Genomic DNA, 21540 nt, shown 5'->3' with positions numbered 1-21540 from the left:
CAATTAGCTTCTCCATTTGTCCAACCAAACGTCACCATAGGTTATAAGGCCATTGGTAATCCACTCTTTTGATCAAATATCAATCAATCAACACTTACCTGTTTCGGAATCAACAAGACGAAATATTCTGTGACAATTTCAGTAAATTCATGTCCATTTTCATGTGCTTAGTAGCTAAGCAAGTCCCAAGTCACAACAAATTCTATAAAGCTATAAACACTTCAAAAAGAACACGCCATAAGAAACAAAAGCTCAATAGTCCCCTAAACATCGGTGTTAAAACATAATCACAATGGAGCCACCAAGAGAAGAAAAATTAGAATAAAACGAACGTCAATGAACTTTGTTAAATGCAAGTCCAGTAGACAAACTTTCTGCTCAAATAAACCATGTTTGAAAAATCTATCTACAATATTGAATGGGGCACTAAAAATGAGTGACAGCGAAAGCCCTTTCAGACAGCAGCTGGTTAATCCTATATACAAGCACATCAAAAAGGGAGATTCATGTACACAGAAATACCTCGTTTTAATGTCTGCTCAGTTCTTGCATTTCTGTCATTAAGTGAAGATGTTCCAATGATTATCTGACGGTAAGACTTGTTTGATTTTTTCGAGTGTCTTTAGAATCTCCAAGAACGAAGGTCTCTTGTTCACATCTTTAGCCCAGCACTGCTCTACCAACCTGCGCGGAATTGGTTGAAGGTAGCAAAAGCAGAATCAAGTTCCATCTGATTATACTATTGGCTTAGTAGACACTAAAAATGTGCATGATAGGACAGGAAAATAGGGAATATAGTCCCAGCACAAATTTAAGGAACTTAAGTGCCAACAGAAAAAAAAATGTTACTTCAAACTTCATTTCACAACCCTTAAGCTGTGAGGTCTAACATGATGCGTCATGAAATTTTTAAAAAGCTATGAATGATGAATTTATCAAGCTCCAAACTTTACTTACTCTTTCAATTCTGGGGTTAGACCTTTTACCCTGAACATCGGCCTGTGTCCTTCAGCCACATATTTTGCTGCATCATATGGTTCATAGTGTGACAGTGGTGGATCACCCTCTAGCATCTGCACCATGTTCATTAGTCATTGATCAGTTTTATTTCACTCTCCCGTTCTATCTAAGATCTAACTGCTAGAAGCCATCAAGATTAGTATTACCTCATATAAGATCATTGCAAAAGAGAAGACATCAACCTTCTTGTCGTATTTACGGTGCTTGAAAACTTCAGGAGCCATATAACGGTCTATGGGTTGATCAAGATATTAGAAAGAAATAACACCATTAATAAAATATGTTCATGTATGAAAGGAGGTAAACAACATTACTCACAGCTCCCAGTCTCGCCAGTCATTTTATAAACATCATGGGAATTTTGAACCCTTATTAGCCTGCTCAATCCAAAATCTCCAACTTTCAAATGGTCAGCACTGGTGTTGACAAGGAGAACATTCCTGGAAACATTACCATAACATTTGGTTCTCGATACACAAATTGCAATGATCAACCAATAACAGAACCATGCTGAGAAGATCAACAGACCTGGGCTTTAAATCTCTGTGGATAACAACATTTGGTTCATTGTGAAGATAAGCCATCCCTCTGCCCACATAAACATATAGCCTTACATGAGAAAACTACATATGAAATGCAAAGTGATTCGTATGAAATGTCAGACGATGCAGTATTTTCATATAAAATGGCAAGACAAGATACTACAATAGAAAACCTTATCACAGGTCAGAATGAGCTACTCATAATAATGACTATTTTTTATGTATGCATTTCTCCCCTAAAACCAAAGTAAAAAGCTAGCTAACTATAAACAAGGCAAGTTTTAGACAGAAGGCAAATTGCCACACACTCATTTTTTTTCTAACTCTTGCATGATCCTTAAACAGTTACAAAAATCTGTACAGTTGAATATACGCCAATAAAATGCAAATGCTGACAGAATGCTATAAAAATAGAAAAGATAGAAGCACCAAAAGTTTGTTCCTGTTCAGGTTAGTTTTCGAAATGAAATTTTGCAAGAAGAGGATTTATTCGAAGGGGAGCCTTGGCGTAACTGGTAAAGTTACTGCCATGTGAACAGGAGGTCACGGGTTCGAACCACGGAAACAGCCTCTTGCGTAAAATGCAGGGTAAGGCTGTGTTTATAGAACCTTGTGGTCCGGCCCTTCCCCGGACCCCGCGCATAGCGGAGCTTAGCGCACCGGGCTGCCCTTTATTTTTTTTTTAATTTTTTTTTTTATTATTTTTTTTTTAATAAGATGGTTTATTGATGTATACCAGAATTAGTTTTCAAAATGAATTATCCATCATTTTTTTTTACCAAGTAATAAATTTTATTAACAACGGGCAAGAAAATACCCGTATACAAGGAGTATGCCAAAAAGTAGAAAACCTTACAAAAGGATATGGTTTTCTACAAATGAAACCTAATACTCTATCCCTACAGGAACCTCAGGTGCACCAAAAATAAATTATCCATCATATAACCAGGGGCATCAGATATACACTGTCACAAAAGCAGATAGAAAGCTGGAAGGTCCTGGAGTTCAAATAAGTTAAGACTGAAATCTTGTAATTCATCAAGATTACCTTGCTATATCCAAAGCAAAATTAACTGCTGTAGATGGACTAAGAGCACCTTTTCCCTTGAGGTACTGATGAAGGTCACCCTACAACAGAATAAGTGCATGAATTCAACATCCTTCACAAGCTAGAGAGAAGAATTCAATATTCACTTTACATACAGAAAGAATAATCACACACCCCCCTCAAGTATTCAGTTATCAACATTAAGGGCTTCTTCCCAGTAACAGCTCCAAGAAATTGCACTACATTTGGATGACGGAGCTTCACCAGCACATTTACCTCATGTCTAAAATCCTGACTGTATCAAAAGAAAAGCAATATTATATTTCAATCCAAAAAGGAAGTAAACCAGTATAAATAACAATTGAATTAGCATATAGGAAGAACTTATACAGTAGGATCTAACAGCCTACATATTTACAACTATCTGAATCTGTGTTTAACTGTTAAGCTTACTAGGGAATAACATTTGATAGATTAAGAAGTTGACAGCCTTTAGTAAATTATGTAGTACTTCCTCTTTCACTTTATTTCCAGGTCCTTGTAGAAATTAACATAGTTAGGTTACAACTTTATTCTTTGAACGAACCATAACATTTTAATGATAACTCCACAAGATACTTACATCACCAGTTGATCATCTGAGAGGTTTGGGAGAATGCGCTTAACAGCTACAGGTGTTCCACGCCAACAAGCTTTTAGTATTTCACCAAAAGACCCCTATCGATATCAGCTCTCATTAGCGATGATGAATATTAAATAAAAAGAACCACATTCTCGCAGTTAAGAAGAAACTTGAATCAGAAGCAATTTAAGTAACTAGTAAAGCAAATATAGAATTGGTAACATGAAAAAATAATTGGTTGAAGCAGCACCGGACAACCAACTGTGAAGATAACACTGTTGTCTGTGTGTTCTCAGATGACGATATCAATAGCACAGTTATAGGGGAATACAAATGGCCTCAAACATAAAAAGTACAGTCTTTCCTATTTAGGTGAAACTTCCTGTGGGACACATAAAATGCTCGTAATACTTCAGAACTAGAAAACATTATATACTATATTTAATCAAAAGGCAGAGAAAAGCACCTAATGGTATTCAATAGCACCTAATAGTATTCAATACAATTCAAAAGCTTCATCATAGGCAAAATATTTTGAAGCAACTAGACGCGAAGAAGTTAGCTTATACATTATGATATCAGATATAGCTGCAATATTCTTTGTGAACAAACATCTCCACCAAAAGAAGTAATGGTGCACATAGTAGGCATAACATTGGTAAAAATTGTCACTTGAACGAGACACTACAAATTGTATTAGATTAACCATCATTACGAGCAAATAACTATTTTAATTGACAAGATACTCAGTGAGTGAAGCTACACGAAATCGAACAATTTCAACCTCTAATAAGCTTATTCACACCTTCCCAATCATTACTGAGTTTGAGAAATCCAGCTCAGTAGGATCAATCTCCCAGTCACACTTCTTTGGCAAAGGAGGTGGAACAGCCCTTGGTTCAAAATGGCTTCCATCTTGCCCCTGCAGCATTTTCACAAATAATTATAGCCAGCTGGAAAACAAATCAACAGATGTCAAAGAATGGGTTTGCAGATTTAGGGGACTGGGGGAGTGATTTCCAACATTACGAGAAGCATTCTTTAAAGTGCTGGAAAATGAGATAATGTACAGAAAAGAAGCATACGTGGGGGCACACTAACACTATATGTGTGTGCATATATACACACATATATACTGTACACATACACACACACACACACACATATAAATATATGTATATATAACATATATTATTATATATATGATTGTCAGATTCAACTTCCAGGTAATCCAAGTACACAAATCACTTATTTCCTAAATGTCGGCATTCTTTCACACACTTAAGCAAATGGGCAGCATATCATGCCATCTATATACTTATTTGCTGGGTCATCAAGTAGCATTCATTTTCCTACCATGAGATAATTATGGCCATAAATGATATGACAGGTAAAAGAATGTAGAAAATACCATGTGTCACAGAAAATAATCAATCACAAGGTTAGGAGAGCAAATGAATCTATGAAAAAGAACCATTACAAGATTAATTAGTTCATATGGTTTTCGTTACATGAGCACCTAGACCTTGATGGGAATAGAGCTAGCAGCCAGGTAAACATCATACCAAAGGTACTTTATCCTAATATAAGTCGAAAGTTTAGGTGTTGAAAAATCACTAGGCTCCCAGATTGTGTACTCCCTCCGGATCAAAAAGAGTGTCCACTTGGCCTTTTTTTCTTGAGTCAAAAAAAGTGTCCACTTATCAAATCAAGAAAAAATTAAGCTTATCTTTCCAGATTTGCTCCTATTAAGTGCTATGCGATCAAATCTCAATACCTTTTTAATTAGGGGCAGTTTAGTCAAATTAACTATTTTTGTCTAGGAGTTAGTATTTTCTTAATGGGAGCCTAGTGATTTTCTTAATGGGGGCAGTTTAGTCAAATCTCAATACCTATTAGCACTTTTTTTGATCCGGAGGGAGTAAAACATTAATGAGACATCAAATCTATCAAATGTCGCCTGAACAGGATAAGCAAAAGAACTCACATAAGATAGGCCACCATATGACTTCAACAACTCGATCATGCCATGTTTCTTAGCTCCCTCTGCATCAGCTAAAGGCTGTAACCAATAATAGCATAACCAAACGGTGAATCTATTATAGGACCAGAAACTCCACAGAAAAATCAGGGTCAATATATGCATCCACATATACACAAACATAAATATCTTACAAGAACAGAGATGTCGAGGAGGGAATTGAGTCTGTTAAGGAGTTGGACAACAAATCAATTAAATTTAACTTTTCTCATAAACGACCACTGTGTCGCATCATGGAAATAGTTTTCTCAAAGCTCAACACTCAACTCTAGTAATTAGTGTGTCACTTGGTGCATATTAATATAACTTTTTATTTGAGAAGTTAATATAAATATTATTTGATTCATCCAAAAATAAAGTGAAGACTCACATTGATTGAGGGAAGCCTCAGTCTTGAGCTAGCTTTCGAAGTTGAATTAGGTATAAGGTTCATCTCTCAACAAGGTATTAAACCATACCCATTCTTGTTCTTGGTTTACCCAATATGTTATATTGTCTATGCTCCACAAGTCCACCCCTTGGCGTGCAGGGGTGTCCAAGTGTCTCATATTGGTGGAGAAAATGAGTTGCTATGCTTAATATGGTATAACATGGTATCAGTGCTACACTCATCAAAAAAATTTAAGCAATATTAGGCCCCTATGTTATATTATCTAGTACAGAATGTCTTCTCCTAGATGCGTAGGGGGTGTCAAGTCTCTCACGTTGATTGAGGGAATAAGCTATTGTTTCTTCTATTTGGACAATCATCACTTATGAGCTAGCTTTCGAGACTGAGCTAGACCTAAGGTCTATTTTCTAAACAGAAATAAATAAAGATTTTCCAATGAATAAGAGAACATTTTGGAGGAAAAAAAGATTCTGTTGATTATGTTGAAGTAACATATATCTGTATGCGGGAGTCAGGAGAAAAAGGTGTTTGCCTCTCAAACATCCTTTCTTTCTAACTTGGAAAATATGAAAAAAAATTAATTCAAAAATAAATTAGCAGGTTATGTACTTCTATTCATTTTATAGAAGTCTTTTTTAACTAATTTCCTCTATATGTGTGTGAGAGAAAAACAATTGGAAAGTATTTTAACTATACTGTTTTTTTTTTTTTTTTTTTTTTTGATAACCGTGGTGTCTTGGCCAGCTTGCGTGCACCTCGACTAATTCCATGGGGTACCTGCCACCTCCCACCAGCAACACCCTATATAATTCTATGCACTACGGCTAGGATAGATGGAAAGAAATTACCTAGTGTTCTTTTGTCTCTGATGGAGTTCGAACCTGAAAGTGAAACCTCATAGTTCTGTACAATTTTGAACCCATATCTTCAGAGAATTCAAAATTCTAAAGTGCATTTAAGTTTAAATTCTTAAACCGACCAAAGCTTAATCAAATAAGAATAATTTATCAAATTTCTTTTGTCTCTACTAGATTCGAACTTTGGTCTTTATTCCAGCTTCATCCACATTTAGGCCACGACCTACACAAGATTTTTAAACTAACATTTTGAAAAAAGATTCTTACTTTTAACAATTATAATAACATTATAGTAAATTAACTAAGCGTTCGGTCTCCTAGATAGCTAAGGGTCGTTCGGTAGGATGCATTAGGAAAATAATGCATGCATTAGCCTTTGGTATTACAAATCCCTTGTTTGGTACACTTTTTCGACATCTATATATAACTAATACATAACAAACCATGATATTAGCAATGTCAAGGCTATTAATGCATGCATAAGCATGGTTAAAGACAAAATTGCCCTTGAAGTCAGAATGTGGAGGATATTTTTATAAACAAATAACTTTTAGAAATTATGCAATGCGTGTCATTTTTAATGCACCACACCAAACAGTGGATAAGAAATAATCTCAGCATAACTTATACCAGCATTACTAATACACTCTATCCAGCACTATCCTTATAAGCTCTACCAACTCACTCGCGCTTTATGTAATATTTTATTTACCGAAAAGGGCCTAAAATGCCCTCGAACTATGGGATTTGGTACAAAAATGCCCTCCGTTTATCTTTGCACTCTAAAATGCCCCTGCCATCAACCTATTAGGCCTAAATTGCCCTTATTTTTTAAGGGCAAGAGCATTTTTGGCCCAATAGATGAACGGAAGGCAATATTGTACTAAATCCCATAGTTCAGGGGCATTTGAGGCCCTTTTCCGAAAAAATAATTAAATTTTTTATTTATTATATGGCACGTTTTAATTGGTTAGTTTTAAAATTAACCTAAACTAATTATATCCCAACACAAAATTCGGATCATCCTAACCCACCCCGACATAAAACGGTGATTGTAGCAACTTCCGTCCCCGCCGGTGGGCCGCCATAAATCTCCACCGTCCTTTCCTCTATTGAAACAACCCAAAACCTCCATTAAAACCACCACCATAACAGCGCTCATCCAAACGGCCCATTGAGCCACCATTAAATAGCCAATATTCAACACAATTTTACACAATTGTGAGCGCGTGAACATACCGTAGATAGCTAAAACCTCTCATTATCATTTGCAAACACAAATTAAACACAATTTTATACAATCCTGAGCGCGTGAACATACCGTAGATAGCAAAAACTTCTCATTATCATTTGCAAACATAAATTAAACACAATTTTATACAATTCTGAGCGCGTGAACATACGTAGATAGCTAAAACCTCTCATTATCATTTTCACGCACAAATTAAACACAATTGTGAGCGCGTGAACATATCGTAGATGGCTAAAACTTCTCATTATAATTTGCAAACCTAAATTAAACACAATTTCATACAATTGTGAGCGGGTGAACATACCGTAGAAACAAAAACAAACACAATTTTGAGCGCGTGAACATACCGTATTGCTCCATCGATCCTGAGAATTAACATCAGCACCATATTCAATCAAGCATTTAGCAATATCAATCCAACCATGAAGCGCAGCAACATGTAACGGAGTTCGATTATCATAATCCGTAGCTTTAACAAGCGTACCATCTTCTTCTAGAAGTTTCCTAACGGAAACCTTATCATTTTGGTGCGCGTGCCATAAAATTAACGATGTTCGACTCACACGCGCTTTCTCTTTTTTCTTCTTATTTTCCGACGATGTTGCCGGCGGTGAAGAATCGCAGGAACTGCTGCCGGCGGTTCCGCTCATTGGATTCTGACCTTTTACACACGTAATTTTTTTAAGCTTTTATTTTATTTATTTTTTTTCGTAAATTTTGAACCATAATTTAATAGACTCCAATTTATCTTCTTTTTTTTTTTTTTTTTTTTTTTTTTTTTTTTTTGGTGAGAAAAAAAAATACTAACACTGTCTTTAGATTTTTTTTTTAAAAAAAAAACAATTAATCCCTCTGCTTCAATTTTTGTGAATCTATTTAACTCGGCATAGAGTTTAAAAAAAAACTTTTAAAGTTATGGTATTAAATGAGTCTCATATATTTTGTGTGGCTATGAATAGTTATATACAGGTAAATTATTTTCAAATATAGAAATGATTCATTCTTTTTTATACGACTAATAAAGAAATAGGTTCACATAAATAGAAACAGAGGGAGTATAAAAATTATACAATTGTTTTTCTTTACACTAATATTATGCGTGGATACAATTTTAACTCGTTTTCTCTTTTTTTTTTTTTTTTTTTTTTTTGCTTTTTCTATTATTGTCTTCGTCCCAATTTATATGACACTTTTTCAATTTCGAGATTCAAATAAGTGTTTCTCTGACTGTAATTTTTCATATATATATATTGAATTGTTATCATTGGGACTTATAATATTTTTTAAGGAGTTTCTAACTATGTAACTTTCATTTCAAAAATACTTGAAGTCCATGCTCGAATTTACAGTCAAAATTAAAACTATTTAACTCTCAAAATTTAAACTGTGCCACATAAAGGTGCATTTGATGTGGCTATTTCAATTGTGGGAACATTCTATGATGCCAAAAAAAAAAAAATGAAATTTATTGAATTATAAGTATGAGGTAATGTGAAGTAGGATATCTCTATTGTATGAATAGTAAAATTTTAATGAGATAATGGTAAAAAATGCACTCAAAGTATCACTTTTTTTGTGAGTTTTCTGAACTATCAAGTGTTCGCGTTATATCTAAATTTTTGAGAAACTGGTACTGTGTTCGCGTTATATCTAAATTATCACCAACTATTTATCAAAACACACCTAAACTATCAAGTGTTTCCGTTTCCTACCTGCACTTTCACCCATTATTTATCAAAACACACCTCGACTAGTATCTGATGGTACTGAAAACTCGCACAAATATAATGACATGTTTAAGGACATAGGTTTCAGAAGTTTTAGACACAAGTGTTATGGCAATGCTTAAGAGCACATGTTCAAACCTTCATTTTTTTCTTAAGCACCATGATCCTTACACTATGTCACATAAATTGAAACGGATGGAGTAATTTTTTAGTATAAAATAACAAACACCAAATAATAAAAATTACTGCATTAATAAGCCATGTATTATAATCACTTCATTACTAATCCCGGTAGAACTTGCTTCTAAACCAAATGACCACTATGGGCCTGTTTGGAAAGCCACCCAGGTAATTGGAATTGGGTGTAATTACACAGTTTGGCTTGTTTGTTTGACCAGTTAATTACACAGTTAGGTTGGAATTGAGTGTAATTGAGAGGGTGTAATTACACTCTCCAATTCTCCGAGGGGGAGGGCTGAGAATTGGGTGTAATTACACCCTGTAATTACAGGGTTACTTTTTAGTTTATTTCTTTTTAATTTCTTTTCCTTTTTAATTTATTTTTTATTTCTATTATTTCATTTCTTTTTTATTTTATTTTAATTTCTTTTCGTTTCAAATTTATTTTTTATTTCTATTATTTAATTTCTTTTTTATATTTACTTTTAAATTATTTGTATTTTTAAAATATATTTTTCTTTTTATAGAATTTATATTTCATTTCCTTTCTTCTCATTCCCAACCTTTACTTCTTGTGGTTCCATGTAATTGCTCATATTTTTTTTAATTTTTAATTTTATTCATTTAGCATAATCGTGTTAATATTCTAATTTTTGAAACTACATCTCTTAATATTATAAAGAATGAGTCATTAACAAACTTGGCATATAATAAGTGACGTTATTAAAGTAGAATTTCGTTGTGAATGAGGTTATAGACTTATATTTTCCCTTTCTTTTGAATTATAGGAGTATTTACTTATGTTACGTTGAAACTTACTTATGTAACGTTAGAATTTGACATAAGAGTATTATGTTAAAAAAAATTCTTTTGGATTTTGAATTTAGGTTATATTTTCGATTTTAAAAATATTTGCTTGAGTACTATTAACTTATTATTTCACATTGCATGTTGTTTATTTTTCACTTACAGTTGATAGAATTATTGTCAAACATTTGAATAGTATGGCATTTTTTTATTTTTTTATTTTATTTTTACCCATTGAATAGTATGGCATTATATTTATAGATATTCTTTTTTTGTCAAACATCCGAAAAATAATTATGGAAATTGAGGTGAATTCAGAATCTGAACTATGGATTCGGGATATCATTAACTGCATTGACCTTTTAAGTTATTGGGTTTGAAATTTAATATATTTGTAGATTTTTTAAAGACAACAGAGGGTCTTCCGGAAACAACCATCTCTGCTCCACAAAGATAGAGGTAAGCTCGGGGTACATATTACCTTTACAGACTCCACTTGTGGGATTACACTGGGTATGTTGTTGTTGTATACAGAGTTTGAGCTAAACTTATAGAATTTGGCCAAACTCGTAACTCCAACTATGCATTTGCCCCTTCCTGGAAGTAGTTATTAGCAAAAGTAGAAGGAATGTAAATAATTTTCCAAGTGAAAATTGAAGATGTGTAAAACCTTCCATTGCTAAATGATGTAGTAGTTGATTTCTTCATATTAATACTGAATCAATAGTTTACCTTTCTTTTATTTATTTTTATATTTATATTTATATTTAAAATAGAGGCCTTGGAAGTGGACTCCACGATTAAAAGACCATCTCAATGTCAAACTTATTAAATAAAAAAAATCATACCTTGTCCCCACATCTCAAACTCAAAGTCAAAGATACAATGTAGATCCATCTTGCGTTATTTACCAAAAAGAATTGCAAAAAGAAAAACGTAAAAGAACACCTTCGAACCTTTTTTTTTTCCCGGTAAATACGTTCAGACTTTTCTTTATTGAACAAAGTTAAGAGACGGGGCCTAAACAAACCCAAGATGAGAAAAAAAAAAAAGGAAAAAAAATAATAAATTAAAATGATATATAAATGACCTCTAAGACAATAATGATGAAAAACAAAGTCCAGGAATCACAAGTAAATTGATAGACGACGAAAAACAATTGTACCAACACTAACCTTTTAATCCATTGTGACGACTTTGCAGTAAGTCAAGTCTTCATATGTAAGTTGGATGATCTTCTGAGCCTTCACACGTTAATGTTTCCTAGTTCTTTCTTTGATGGGAAGAGAAGAAAGTAATGTGTGTGGCATAGGGACCACAATCAAATTAAATAGAACGAACCAACACTTCATAGACAACTCTCAAAAGAGGTGCCTCTTCAGTTAGAAAGACCCATCAATAATAATAACTGGAAGAGTTAAAAGAATAGGTTTCTATACATATAATTCCATACTATATAAATAAATATTTCTATAGCCCATATAAATTTAATACTTTATTAGATCATAAATTGGGCTTCTTTAATTGATAGCAGATTTATGTACAATTATTATAACGAATTGCCCTTCTTTTGGGATGGTCTTTAAATTTTGCCCCTCATAGTTGTAATCTTTAAATTTTACCCTTCGGCTAAAACCCATGGGTTCCAAGTTCGAACCCCTACTCAGTCAAAATTTTTAAAAAAAATCGCAAGGCAGAGTTTAAATTTCGCTATGCCCCAGCCGTAATTTTAGTTATGTTTAACCAAAAAGTCAGGTAAGTGAACTTTGCCTTGAGGTATATATTTTTTCTTTTTTACTTTTCAAGGTAAACTTTTAGTTATGCTTTAACTAAAAGTATGCCCCATAAGGCATAACTAAAAGTATGCCCCATAAGACGGAACTTTTCCTTAAGGCATAGCTAAAAGTTTGCCTTATAAGGCAAAGTCATCTTAAGGAAAAAGATATGCGCTTATACATACTTTTAGTTATCAACTAAAAGTCCGCCCCATAACTCCATAAGGCATAACTAGGAAAAGACTTTTAGTTAACGCTTAACTAAAGTCTGCTTATAAAGTATCTTAGGACCCAAAGATACGCTTGTTAAGGAATAACCAAAGTTATGCCTTGACCCGACATACTTATGTCAAGTTTGCCCATAAGCGTAAGATGCTTGGGGTCGGCATAACTTTGGTTATTCCTAACGCGTGTATGCGGGTCCCAGATACACGGACCCAAACCTTGCCTTGCGATTTTTTTTTTTAAATTTATGCTTGAGCGGGGGTTCGAACCCAAAACCTCATGATTTCTGCACGAAGCTCAGGGTTGCAACGCGAAGGGCAAAAATTAAAGACCAGCAATATGGAGGGCAAAATTTAAAGATCACAAATATGAGGGGCAAAATTTAAAGACCACCCCAAAAGAACGGCAATCCGCGCAAAAAAATGATTATTATTAGGTGAATGACATATAAATACATAGTAAGAAAAGTATTTACGGAGAATGACGAAACTTTCAATTTACACAGCATAACGAATTTTCATCTTTCATACAAACTTTTTTTGAAGAGGAAAAATATTTTTTAATTAATTTTTTTAAAAAAGTATTTTTTACTTTTTAAAAAAATTAATTAATTTTTTTTTTCTGCTTAAGGCTTAAAAAATACGCTCAAAATTTTGTGTATGAAATGTATATATCTCGCTCAAGACTTAAAAAGGCCGCTCAAAATTTAGTGTATGAAATGTTAATCTTATTCAAAGCTCAAAAAATTAACTTAAATTTTTGTGTATGAAATTTTTATCTAGCTTAAGGCTTAGAATTTCTCTCACATATACACATTTCATACACAAAAATTTGAGTTAATTTTTTAAGCCTCAAGCAATTTTTTTTTATAATAATAATTTTAAAAATAAAAAAATATTTTAAAAAAACATTTTTTTAATTTTTTTTTATAATTTTTAAAAAATTTGAAAGATATTATTTTTGAAAGATATCAAAATTAATTTTCAAAAAACTAAAAGAAAACGAAAAAAATATGAAAATCTATCATGTTTCGTAAAATATCGTTATGTTTTGTAAATAATGAAAACTATCTATATATTTTATAATAAAGAGTCTTAAATAGATACCCTATATCATTTTTCCTTATATTAAATATGTGATTCCACTAAATAGAAAGTTTCTAACTAATAATAATACTAACAAGGATTATTTGAAGTAGTTTATAATAGGGCTTTTCTTTTATTTGGTACATCGCAAATTAATAATCATAATATTATGATTACCTTTCACTACTTATTTCCTTATTTTTCTAATTACAAGTCAGAATTGAGCAACAATATTCAATACTAGCGGAAGCAACCAATAATAGGTGGTTTCTTTTTATTTCGTAAATTGTAATTGATAGAATTATTTAATAGCTATATTTTGTTAGGAATGGCAGATACTTAGTGAATAATTGAAGTGCATACACGATAATCTAAAATACATAAAAATATGTATGTATAATTTTAAATTATTAGAGTATAATGCTTGTGCTTTTTTCTTACTCTCGGAATCAAAATATTTGTTAAATCATTTCAGAAGTGCTTTTATTATTAATTTTCAATATTTTCAAAAAGTATTTTCAGTGTCAAATTAATAAAAATAAAGTACTACCAAAATCTAATTGATTCGTTTTTTTTTTTAAAAAAAAAAAAAAACTTATTTTGATAAAAAACTTATGTTTTTTTAGCTTCTGCGTACCATATTTGTAAGTATTATTTAAGAGTACTTATTTTTCTATAAAAGTTTGGCCTAAATAAGAAAATAAATATTGTTTTTACCTTTCAGGGATTTGATCAAATATGCTAGTAATAGCTAAGCACAAATTGTTATTCTTCCCAGACACTTTTTTTAGAAAAATATTTTAATAAATACTTCCTCTGTCCCAATTTAAATATCTTGTTTTTTAATAAATACTCACTCCGTTCCAATCCAAATACCAACAAAAGCAAACAATAATAGGTGGTTTCTTTAACAAAAAATACTTTAAAAAATAAGGTAAGCTTGACCAAGCAATAGTAGTCTCATCATGTTATTACCAACCAATTCTTATTGACATGAAAAAGTAATTAAAGACTCAACACACAAAAAAAGAAAAAAAGAAATAGTCAAATAGATCACAGAAATAGAAACTTAAGTCTTTGACTTTTTTCAATATCACTTCCTGTCTTCTCTATTTGTCATCTCAAAAGATTTCAACTCAACTTCTTCCCTAAAAACAAACCCAAAAATTGCAAATCTAGCAATTTTTTTACTCTAAATTTTGTCCTTTAATGATGATTTGGAGAAGTAATACATTATCTCTTGTTCTAATCTTGATACTTTTTGTTACCCAAATTCAATCTTTAAGGTTTGAACTAGAATCAGGTCATACAAAATGTATAGCTGAAGAAATCAAAGGCCATGCAATGACTGTTGGAAAGTATCATATCATTAACCCAAATGATGGTCACCCTTTGCCTGATACCCACAAAGTCACTGTCAGGGTAACCTTTTTTTTTTTTTTTGCAATTTTTATAGATTTATATTAGCTAGTAAATAAATGGGTTTATGTTAATTTTGCTAGTTAGCAACTGGTTTTACTTAATTGGAGCTTCTTTATGGGTGTGTTCGGTATGAAGGAAAATGTTAAACCATGGAATGTGTTTTCTTGAAAAACAAGTGTGTTTCTTATTTATTTTCTTGTGTTCCGTACGTAAATAAAAAATATTATCTTATAAGTATTTGTATATAATCTAAACAAATACTGTGAGTGTAAGGGTTGGGAGTGGGGGTGGGGGTGATAGGGGGTAGGGTGGGTTGATGGGAGGGGGGTAGGGGTGGGTGGGTGGTGGTAGTGATAGGAGACAATCAACGTAGAATGACACTTGTGGGACTTGTTTTACCTACTTTCATTAAGGAAGTCATTTTTGTGACCCGAATTCAATCTCTGCGATTGAACTGGAATCTCGAGTCATACAAAATGTATAACTGACGAAATCAAAGGCCATTCAATGACTGTTGGAAAGTATCATATTGTCAACCCAACTGATGGTCATCCTTTGCCTGATACCCACAAAGTCACTGTCAGGGTAAACTTTATTTATTTATTTGCAATTTCCATAGATTTATATCTGCTAGGGAACAAACGGGGTTGTCTTTGTTTTCCAATTAGCAACTGGCTTAATTAATTTGAGCTTTGAATATGGAAAACGAAGTTTTTTTTATGGTGCTCGTCTACAAAGGTGGAGCCAGGGTTTAAAGCTTATGGATTTTGGATTCTAATCTTTTTAAGTTTTTGGGGTTTTAAATTAATAATCTTTACATATTCAATGGATTTTTAATACACATACAGGGTTTGAACCAAATGCTATTGGGTGGGGGCTGAACCTGTAGCTGACACTTTAACACCACCCCCTGCTCGTTCGTCCAAAGAGAATGATAATAGTATTATTAGATGAAAGATTATATAGGACTATAAAAGGTTGTAGGTATATTTGTGTAGTTCTTAAATATAAAAATCTAATTTTAAGAAAATTAGATATTCGAGTTTACACTAATTTTTTAACTTGTTTGATCTTGAACTTTGAACCCGCCATTGTTTTTGAGACTAGTACAAGTTTTTCAGCCTTGGATGATAGAAGTCTAGAGTTAAAGCTATGAATTTTCCTGCGTTTTTGATGGGATATGCTAAGATTGTTTAAAGCTTCATTAGGAAATTATGGTTAGTCAAATATTTGTCAAGTCGATTGGCCTTTACTATGGAGTCAACGGCAAAAATCTGAACCTAGTTAATTAACTTGTTTTTGGTTTTTGTAGTTAATTAAGTTGTTTTTTGTTTTTGTGGTTAATTAAGTTGTTTTTTGTTTTTGTGGTTAATTAAATTCTGTTTGGTTTTTGTTTTATGCATTTGTAATGTTTGGACACTGAAATGTTTTCTAATATCATTTAAACAATCAGTCAACTATGCTTCAATCCCGAAATTAGTTGGGTCCTGCTATATGAATCTTGTATTAGTTTAGTTCCATTGTATTCAGATCCATCTTATAATTTGTCTTAAGGCAACTTGTTCTGATGGTTTCATATACTCAAAGTTTGAAAATCGCTCCTGTTCACTGATATACCTTTGATTACCTGGATTCTTATGATATTTTTGTGCTTTAGGTAACGTCCGAACATGGGAATGACCATGCCCATCACTACGCTGAAAATGTTCACGAGGGGCATTTTTCTTTTGAGACTGCGGAAGCTGCAGATTATCACACTTGCTTTACTGCTGCAGATCACAAGCCTTCGGTTAAGTTGACTGTTGATTTTGAGTGGAAATCAGGTGTTGCAGCTAAGGACTGGACAAATGTTGCCAAGAAAGCCTCTGTTGAGGTAAGCCCTCATTTTTCTTTTAATCTTCATACCTGTATAGCTCAATTTCATATTTGTCATCAGGCTCTGTCTATCTATTTTGTCTAGACAAATGTTGGCAAATTGACATACGCTGACCCCTTTATTCACGTACAATTTAATTTTCTTGAAATGTGGTTGTGCCTCCTTTTTGTTCCAAGAAAAAATTAATGACTATTTTATACTCCCTCTGTCCCATTTTAACTGTTGCTTTAGCTCAAAAAGACTGTCTCAAAATAATTCTCACTTTAGAAATTCAAGACTAACGTTCTCACTTTAGAAATTCAAGACTAACGTTGGTTTTCAACTATACCCTTAATGACACAATATTTAAGAATAAAAAAATCGATCTGTTTTACCCGCAAGGGTGGCTCAGTTGGTTGAGCACGGGACTTTCATAATGGAGGTCTCAAGTTTGAAACCCCCTGCCTACGACAACAAGGGATTTGCCTTCTGGATCGAGCTCGTCGCACTGGGCTTGCCTAGTGCGGGTTACCTCTCCTGTGTGGTTTGCGAGCTATTGCACAGGAGCTGGGTTTACCCTGTGCGCACCCGAAGGGTAGCGGCTGCGGGTTCCCATGTCATAAAAAAAAAAAACCGATCTGTTTTTGTTAAATATGGGCAACTTAGTAAACTATACCTTGTATTTATTATTTTTCTTAATCGGCGTGAAAAGAGCTAAAACGACAGTTAAAGTGGGACGGAAGGAGTAGCATCTATCTTCTCATGCATTTTACAACTCGTAATGTCCAGCTTACCGAGGACATGACCCTAGATAGGAGGCTATGGAGGACTCAGATTAGGGTAGAAGGCTAGTATCCCATCGTACTAGTACTAGTAGTCGCGGTTTTGATCTTCATTTTCTTGTCCTTTGATTCGTGCAACTATATGTTAGTCCGTGTACCACGATTATCGTATTTATCTGTGGTAGCCACTGTTTCTGTTTTCTCATACTGCTTTATCATGGCTTTTTCGCTTTCGTTAGTTTCATTTTCGTATTGCTTTGAACTGTTCCTGCTTATCTGACCTTTTCTCATCATGTTTTCTCTTGAGCCGAGGGTCTTCCGGAAACAGCCTCTCTATCTTCCGAGATGGAGGTAAGGTCTGCGTACATTTTACCCTCCCCAGACCCCACACTGTGGGATTTCACTGGGTATGTTGTTGTTGTTGCTGTAATGTTCAGCGAAACTTCTAAATCTCTGTCCTACATTACAAGTTTCAAAAAAACTTTTCTGTTTACATTTAATTTTTGGCTTATTTAATAGTAGCATGATGTTTAATTTGAGAAACGGTCAGTATTGCGTCTTTTTACACAGTTGATCCTTGGCTACTTTCAACCTTTTGAGAGCCCGGACTTCAAAGGAGAAGAAAACCAAATGATTGGATGAGAATGTCGCTAATTTTCTTCTCTGCCAACATAAGTTAGGCTTAAACCATACTCGACAGAACTGTGCAACTTAGCTATAGAGAATGTGATTGACCAAAGGCTTATTACTTAATAATAGAACTTGTTGCACAGGAAAGAGGAAATGAGTTAAAAACAAAGAGATCATCGCCTGATAGATAATTAGTGACCGATAGTTTTTGTTTATATTCTTTCACCAAAAGAGACGTACTTAGATAAGATCATGTCACCTCTTTTACCTTATTAAGAAAAAACCACGTCGTCTCTCCTAATTTCTTAATAAGCTCAATTAAAGTTCAAGACATCATTGTGTATTGGTTGTTGCTTAATTTAGTTCATCTCCATACGCAAAGCGTACACTTCAAAAACCAAAGTAATTTTTTGTTCTTGGAAAATTTACAATGGTTTATCTTTAAATTTACAAAGTAAAATCCTTGGTATTTCACTTATTCTTGTAGTTAGTGCTCTTCAAGTTTTTAGAATACATATCAGGAGAAACCTAGAATTAGTAATTTTTCACAATAAAAAAATGGTATTGCATTTGTAATGTGGTGTATAACATAGGTGGATTGTCTAAAAGAGTTAAATATTTGGCATCTTTAAGGGGTTATGTGGTCCTTACTTTTGTATTTAGTGCACAGGGTAAAATATTGTAGGAAAATAGCTACAATTTACAACTTTGTCATCGACCTTTCATTAAGCAACAACATAAATGTTTTCATCAAGCAACTCTTCCGTTGATTAAGACTAAGCTTTCTTTAAAGGAAAAAAAAAAAAAAAAAACTCATTAACAGCAAATAGAAGGGAAAAAAAAGAACATTCGTGTTTCTCAAATTGACTTAGCAACTAGGTCTATAGTTTTCTTTTTAGGGTTCATATGGCAAACTCTGTCCCTCCAATCACCCCGCTTAAGAGCCAGCAGCTGCCTTTTTCCACTCTACTCTTGCTTAATCAAGCTCCAGCCTCCTCGTTGAATATGGAGGGCCCTTTTCGCTGAGCTATCCTTTGCTTGTTACTAGTCATCTAACTATTTTATGATGCATAGTAGGACTATATATTTTAGCTTAGATTTTCATGGTTCATGTGTGTTTTTTTTTTTTTTTTTTTTTTGAATAACCATGGTGTGTAGACCCGCCTCTGCGCACCTCGACTAATTCAACGGTGTACCTGCTACCTTCCACCAGCACAGGTACCGGGTAATTCTGTCCCCCAAGGTTTGGACATATGGGAAGAAATCACCTAGTGTTGTGCCTCCGCTGGAATTTGAACCTGAGAGCTCATGATTCTCAACCCACTTCATTGACTAGTAGGCCACACCCCTGGCCAATAAGTTACTCCTTGATTGTGAGCTTTTATTTGCTGGATGGTGGAATGGCTAAAAAAATCTGTAGTTCTTCAAACTAGGGGTTCTGAAATCCATTTCTTGTTTTAGTTTGCAATACCACATAGAGTTTATTTCTAGGCTGTCTATGCATTTCATGTGAAGTGCCATCATTCAGTAAAACTCTTAAAGCATCCCCCCATTGCTTTGTTCAACCTTTTAAAGATTTGATTATGTTGAGAACTTCGCTCCATTCACCTTGCCCTTGGCTAATAGAAATGAAAACTCAATTGAAGTAGAACATGTGATCATCTCTTAAATCTGGTTTTGTCGGTATTCTTGCCTTTCTTTAAGTTAATCCTCTATTATCCAAAAATTGCTGGAAGAATTATAATTAGTCACTTTCCAAAACCTTGTTATACGTAGTTCTTGATGATTGCATGTTGTGAAGTTGAATTAGACATATGTACTGATTTTTCATCTCTGCTCTTACTAGGCAATGGAATTAGAACTAAAGCATATGCTCGAGATTGTTCAAGGCGTCCATGATGAGATGTTTTATCTCCGAGAAAGGTGTGTTAATCTTACCTATTGTTATTTATCCAAAGCTCATGAATCTTACATGAATGATAAATGAGTCGATACGTTCACATGTTGCAGGGAAGAAGAAATGCAGGATCTGAACAGAGATACCAGCTCTAAATTGGCTTGGATGACTGGCCTATCAATTCTTGTATGCTTGTCTGTGGCAGGTTTGCAGCTGTGGCACTTGAAGACTTTCTTTGAAAAGAAGAAGCTTATTTAAATTATTCTGATTTCAAAATTCTCAACTTTTGTTATACAATTTTTTTGCATACACAACTCAGTCCAAGGTTGACTCAATTTGGATTATGTTAGACGATTTAATTGTCAATGAAAACACTGGTCATTACTCTATAGTCTGATTTCTGGTGGCCCTCTCTCCAAAACCAACCTTACAAAGAGAAAAAAATAAATAGAAATAAAGGGCTCGTATCAACACTATGCATTGCTAACTTCACATAGAGCCTGTTTGGAAAGCCACCTGGTAATTGGAATTGGAGTAATTACTACCCTAGTAATTACATAGCCTAGTAATTACACAGTATTGTAATTACAACGACCTGTTTGTTTGTCAAAATGTAATTACAATGTAATTACAAGCGTCTTTGTTTGGTTGTACAAGTATAATTACACAGTTAGTTTAATTTAAAAATAAAATTTAATTATAAAAAATTTAAAATTAATATTTAAAAAATATGTGCCTTTATAAATGATATTAAATTAGTTATTGAATAATACATTGTTTCTTGAAAATATGTTAATTAATAATCATATATTTGTAACTAATATTGTAAAAAATAATTGATATATAATTTCAAATTAATAATATTTTAATTTTAATTGATTATAAAACTTAAAAGCATACCTTTTTTGTGAGAACATCATGGGATTGGAGAGTCCGTTGCGTTTTGCACCCCCAACGTATGTCCTCTTTTATGATTTGCACCCTGTCGTATTATTTTTTATGATTTGCCTCCTAACCTCTTTATTTTCTTGCAAAATAATGAAACCACTCTTTTTTTAATATTTTCATGAGGGCAATAGTGGAATATGAAAAAAAACTGAAACAACAAAGAGATCAACAAAAAATAATGAAATTTGGGTAATGAAAAAAAGCTGGTTAGTACTCTGAACCAGTGTGCTAAAATTTGCACTGCAAAATCTGTGAGATCCAGCGTCATAGTTCATACTGGCATTTGTGTGTGAGAGAAAATTGATTGCTTATAATTAAGTTATACCTATAAGAAAATTGACATTTTAAGCCAGGAAAAAACAGCCTTGGTATATTCACCCCAACTTGGTTTACATCTGCAACTTTCTCGTGCAAATTTGTCGCAGGCTGTAATA

General features: G+C 33.3%; 2 protein-coding genes across 2 annotated transcripts; one reads left to right on the top strand and one right to left on the bottom strand.

Moving 5' to 3' along the window:
• Positions 1–295: 295 nt before the first annotated feature.
• On the bottom strand, positions 296–8490 carry LOC132032683 (serine/threonine-protein kinase VIK-like). The gene is made up of 11 exons (XM_059422360.1): positions 8121–8490; positions 5220–5294; positions 4038–4154; positions 3233–3327; positions 2785–2905; positions 2611–2690; positions 1549–1608; positions 1339–1460; positions 1167–1252; positions 958–1073; positions 296–684 (listed from the first exon to the last, which is right to left on the bottom strand). The coding sequence occupies exons 1-11, from the start codon at positions 8421–8423 to the stop codon at positions 561–563; spliced, it is 1299 nt and encodes a 432-aa protein (XP_059278343.1). The 5' UTR covers positions 8424–8490; the 3' UTR covers positions 296–560.
• Positions 8491–14648: 6158 nt separating this feature from the next.
• Positions 14649–20547, top strand: LOC132035155 (transmembrane emp24 domain-containing protein p24delta9-like). Its single transcript, XM_059425448.1, has 4 exons — positions 14649–14994; positions 16652–16867; positions 20108–20184; positions 20272–20547. Exons 1-4 carry the CDS (start codon positions 14782–14784, stop codon positions 20414–20416), a joined length of 651 nt encoding a protein of 216 aa, XP_059281431.1. The 5' UTR covers positions 14649–14781; the 3' UTR covers positions 20417–20547.
• Positions 20548–21540: the final 993 nt, after the last annotated feature.

Source organism: Lycium ferocissimum, chromosome 10 (genome assembly GCF_029784015.1).
Source record: "Lycium ferocissimum isolate CSIRO_LF1 chromosome 10, AGI_CSIRO_Lferr_CH_V1, whole genome shotgun sequence".
Classification (NCBI taxonomy): Eukaryota; Viridiplantae; Streptophyta; class Magnoliopsida; order Solanales; family Solanaceae; genus Lycium; species Lycium ferocissimum.
Note: the sequence above shows the minus strand (reverse complement) of the source record. Positions and strands in the feature narration are given on the sequence as shown.

What these genes read in the sequence shown, in the direction of transcription:
- LOC132032683 (XM_059422360.1), bottom strand. Translation starts at nt 8,423, where the DNA reads ATGAGCGGAACCGCCGGCAGCAGTTCCTGCGATTCTTCACCGCCGGCA. An exon ending in AGGATCGATGGAGCAATACG is followed by an intron (nt 5,295 to 8,120) that starts GTATGTTCACGC and finishes TATTGGTTACAG; the next exon opens with CCTTTAGCTGATGCAGAGGG. An exon ending in TCAGATGATCAACTGGTGAT is followed by an intron (nt 2,906 to 3,232) that starts GTAAGTATCTTG and finishes CTTTTGATACAG; the next exon opens with TCAGGATTTTAGACATGAGG.
- LOC132035155 (XM_059425448.1), top strand. Translation starts at nt 14,782, where the DNA reads ATGATGATTTGGAGAAGTAATACATTATCTCTTGTTCTAATCTTGATA. An exon ending in CCCACAAAGTCACTGTCAGG is followed by an intron (nt 14,995 to 16,651) that starts GTAACCTTTTTT and finishes TTTGTGCTTTAG; the next exon opens with GTAACGTCCGAACATGGGAA. An exon ending in ATGTTTTATCTCCGAGAAAG is followed by an intron (nt 20,185 to 20,271) that starts GTGTGTTAATCT and finishes CACATGTTGCAG; the next exon opens with GGAAGAAGAAATGCAGGATC.